Source organism: Sinocyclocheilus rhinocerous, unplaced genomic scaffold, assembly GCF_001515625.1.
Source record: "Sinocyclocheilus rhinocerous isolate Xijiao unplaced genomic scaffold, SAMN03320098_v1.1 scaffold3186, whole genome shotgun sequence".
NCBI lineage: Eukaryota > Metazoa > Chordata > Actinopteri > Cypriniformes > Cyprinidae > Sinocyclocheilus > Sinocyclocheilus rhinocerous.
In genome coordinates, this window is record NW_015642065.1 from 499494 (window position 1) to 503611 (window position 4118).

Here is a 4118-nt window from a genome sequence, read left to right on the forward strand (position 1 = left end):
GACGCGTTTCAGAAAGGCGGGGCATAGAGGAGAACAATAATGTACAGTATGTGGAAAATAATGTGTTTTTTTAACCTTAAACCGCATAAACACATTTCATTACACCAAATACACAAAATAATGTTCTTTTTAGCAACATCATATGACCCCTTTAATCTACTATTACAGTATTAATTAATATTTTGAATTAGCTTTTATTTTCATATTTTCAATTTAATTTTAGTTTAAGTTTTGTTGCGCTTTTGTAACGTTTATTACTTTTTTTGTATTTTATATTTAGCTTTAATTTATTTTCATTTCAGTTAGTCGTCAAAGCAACATTTCGATTTTTCATCATTAATATACAGTATATAGAGCGAGTTATTTTTTAAATTAATAATAATAATTATTATTTATTTATTTGTTTTTCAACCTTTTGACAACAAATATGATATTTATGTATTTTCTCAAAAATGGCTTAAAATGGTAATTCATTAGTTTTTTTTGCCTTTTTATTGTTTATTTGGTAACATTTATTTTATTAATTGTTTATATATATAGTATTTTAATTCAGCTTTATTTCAATGAACAAAAACATGTTTTTAGTTAAAACTAACAACACTGGGTGAATGAAGTAAAAGAAATGTTGATAACAAATATATTTTTATTTATTAAATATAAAAAAATAAAATAAATAAAAACTAAAAACAAACCCTTACTAACCTCAGATATCCGCCGTCAAAGGTGACTAGCAGCCCTTCTTTCCAGTAGACGGTCTGACTGCGCCGGACGCGGAAAGTGCTGCAGCGATTGCGCTGCTGGTTCCCCGCAAAGCTGTAGATCACCGTACTGTGGTTCCTCTGGTTCTTCGTGGGCCTTTTGGTCTCGAATGCCTATTACGAAAAATCACAAAGACAGTCATCAAAATCTGTCGACTGAAACCAGGCAGACATGTGAACACGGCCTCAACGACACTTTCACCTGAGAACTCATGTAAGGAATCATTAAAACTACAGCTGCAAGTAGCAACTACATGGCCAAACCTCCCATGGGATACTGAATGACTGAGCAGATTTAGTTGGTTTATAACTTTTGACCAGTAGGTGGCGCTACAAATGTGCATGATATTCTCAGGTCAATGTGGCGTTGATACAAAGAAAAACTGTGTCAATAAGCAAAAGCTTTGCCAAGATAATGACTCACTTCCTGTTTGGTGTCTTCGCCAGCAAAATTGTTAAGGCTTTTCTGGAGAACAAAATCCAGTAACTGAATTTGTGTGGTTTTGTCTTTGTCTGTGTATGACCTGAACCAATTTTGGCGAAGATTCAACAAACACTGTAAGAGGAAAAGCGAAACAAACAAAACAATATGCAAAACTGGCCAAAATAGTACAAAGTGGGACCTCAGAAATACATTAAGTTTTGCGACAGATACTTTTGCACTTTGGCCAATAGGTGGCGCTGTCACCAAACTGTTCTTGTACAAGCATTATAATAATATAATATAATATAATATAATATAATATAATTATTACAGTCATACTATACATAAAATACATATAAAAATTGTATAAATAATTTTTTTTTTTCTTAAATACTTGCTTTTTAATTTTACAGAAAAATATAACAAACATGTTTTGTTGATTTTTTTATTTAAAAACAACAATAATATAATACATAATATTTTTTTTTATAGTTGTACTATTATAATACTACTATAATAATAGTTGTATTATAATATTATTTTTTTATTTTATTGAAAAATATTTGTAAAAATATTTATTTTGCATAATATAATTAATATAATGATTATAGTCATATTGTCAATTATAGTCACAACATTTTGCTTAATATTTTTAACAACAATAATATAACAGAATTTTTATAGTTGTACTATAAATAAAACGGTTGTTATTATTATTATTATATATATTCTTTTTTTTAAATATATGATTTTTATTTTTATAGAAAATTATTTGAAAAAATTATTTATTTTGTTAAAAATAAATAAACAAAAAAATAAATATCAGAAAAATGGCAATAAGATTTTCCCCCCAAACAGCCCTATGCATTACCAAATTTTGCAAAAGTTTTTGTATAGGGCTATTTGGGAAAATTAGACTGCGAAAGCGTGCAAAGCGTCTTAACATGCGGTTTCATGGGCTGCTGTGGACTCCCAGCCATAAGCATTGTCAGGGTGTGGTCTCTAATTCTCCGTTTGCAATGACTGCAATTCTGACTTTTATTGGTCAGTTAGATTGTCATCTCAGGGTGTGTGTTTACCTGCACGTCCATCTGGTTTAAACTAATTAGCATCCTGGCTATAAAGCGCTCCCAGAATCCCGCAGGAACAAAGCTCATCTTAAAATGCCGCTGAATGGAGTTGTTGCTCTGGTGCCGAAAGCCGTGGATGTCCAGGGCAGGTTTGGGGGGCAAAAGGTGGGGCAACAGATAACTATGAAGGGAAGAAAGAATTTCTGAAACTCAATACTTCATACATATTAAGAACATTTTATACATACAATGTATGTTATTAAAAACATTATTATTACATATTAAAACATTATTTTTGGAAATGTTCACAATAAAAATATGCATTATTCATTTGCAGAAAAATAAATAAATATACATTTCATATGGGTTAAAATATATATTAAAGTTAAGAAGAATAGAAATCTAAATACAAAACAAAAAATTTAAATTTAAATATTATTACTATATATTATAACAATAAATAAATTAAATTAAAACTCAATACTTAAAGCTGCGGTCTGTAAGTGTTGCCTCTTTGTCGCCATCTCTGTTTGAAAACCTGGAATTGCAGCTGAGTGCGGAATTATCTAGCTTGCATGGGTTGTGAGTCCTGACAGACAGAGACTGACAGAGACAGACAGACAAACAGAGACTGACAGAGACAGACAGAGACTGACTGACAGAGACAGACAGACAAACAGAGACAGACTGACAGAGACTGACAGACAGACAGACTGACAGAGACTGACAGACAGAGACAGACTGACAGAGATTGACAGAGACAGGCAGACAGACAGACAGAAACTGACAGAGACAGACAGAGACTGACTGACAGACAGACAGACAGACAGACAGAGACAGACAGACAGACCGGAGAAATGTAGCATGGTGCCAGTCTCGATGAGGAAATTGATCGCTGTGTGATTCACAAAGAAAACCGCTTTAATGCAGCTATACTCAGCCCACTGAATCCCGTTTCCCTTGGAAATACACCAGATTACAGAAGTCAAATGGGTTGCAAAGAAGTCAACTATACAAATGAATTTGAGGAACTGTAAATTAAATAAGATGTCTTTTTGACACAATATGTCATTATTACGAGAAAACGTTAAATTCTAAATGGTGGCAGTTATAATTCAGTTTTGCCTTTCTGTCCGTTTGGTGCTGGCTGTGCATTATGACTCTCCACATTAATTTTTTCGCGTTTTTATTATTATTATTATTAAACTAATATTGTATTTTCTACTTGCTCTCCTTTGCATTATTAACGTGATGGTTTAAATGTACGTTGTATAATGTGCCCTGGGAAATAAATATTAAACAAGAGATGACTCGGATTCATGACTTTATTCCTATTGTATCAGATTACGTTGTTGTGTTGAGTTTAATATGCTTCAACCGGACTCAGTTAGAATTGTTTAATGTATTCTTGGAAAAAATGTGCATCTGGACGTAAATGTTGTCATTTTTAAGTTTATTTATCATGTGGTGATTCGAGGGAAATGACTGAGTAAATTGAGCAAATGTACCGGAGATCAAAGTCTATATAAAAAGGGATCTCGGAGATGAAGAATAGAAACCATCCGGTGCTATATTGAGCGTATTATCTCACGAGTAAACGTTGTTTTAACAATCTCATTATTACAAGAAAAGATATTATTTAAATGACATCTCATTATTATGACATAATTAGCCTTTTTCACACTTCCGTGTTTCTGGCTTCCGGATTGGCGCTTGCAGGGTAAAAGTTTTTCCGGTGACAACTGCGGCTGTACTTAACAAGAATGAGTTCGAGAATCAAAGTCTTTTTTAGAAAATTAGAGATTCTGAAAATGCTTGAACTGCCGGTACTTTACTCTACAAAGCGCAAACATTTCACAATTAACT

General features: G+C 32.3%; 1 protein-coding gene across 1 annotated transcript in view; it reads right to left on the reverse strand.

Annotated features, from left to right (window-relative positions):
• lrrk1 (leucine-rich repeat kinase 1) overlaps window positions 1-4118 on the reverse strand; it is a 114525-nt gene that overhangs the window by 62262 nt on the left and 48145 nt on the right. Inside the window, 3 exon segments of the mRNA XM_016572522.1 lie at window positions 703-872; window positions 2262-2654; window positions 3095-3147. Of these exon segments, the coding sequence (XP_016428008.1) occupies window positions 703-872; window positions 2262-2654; window positions 3095-3147 (616 nt within the window).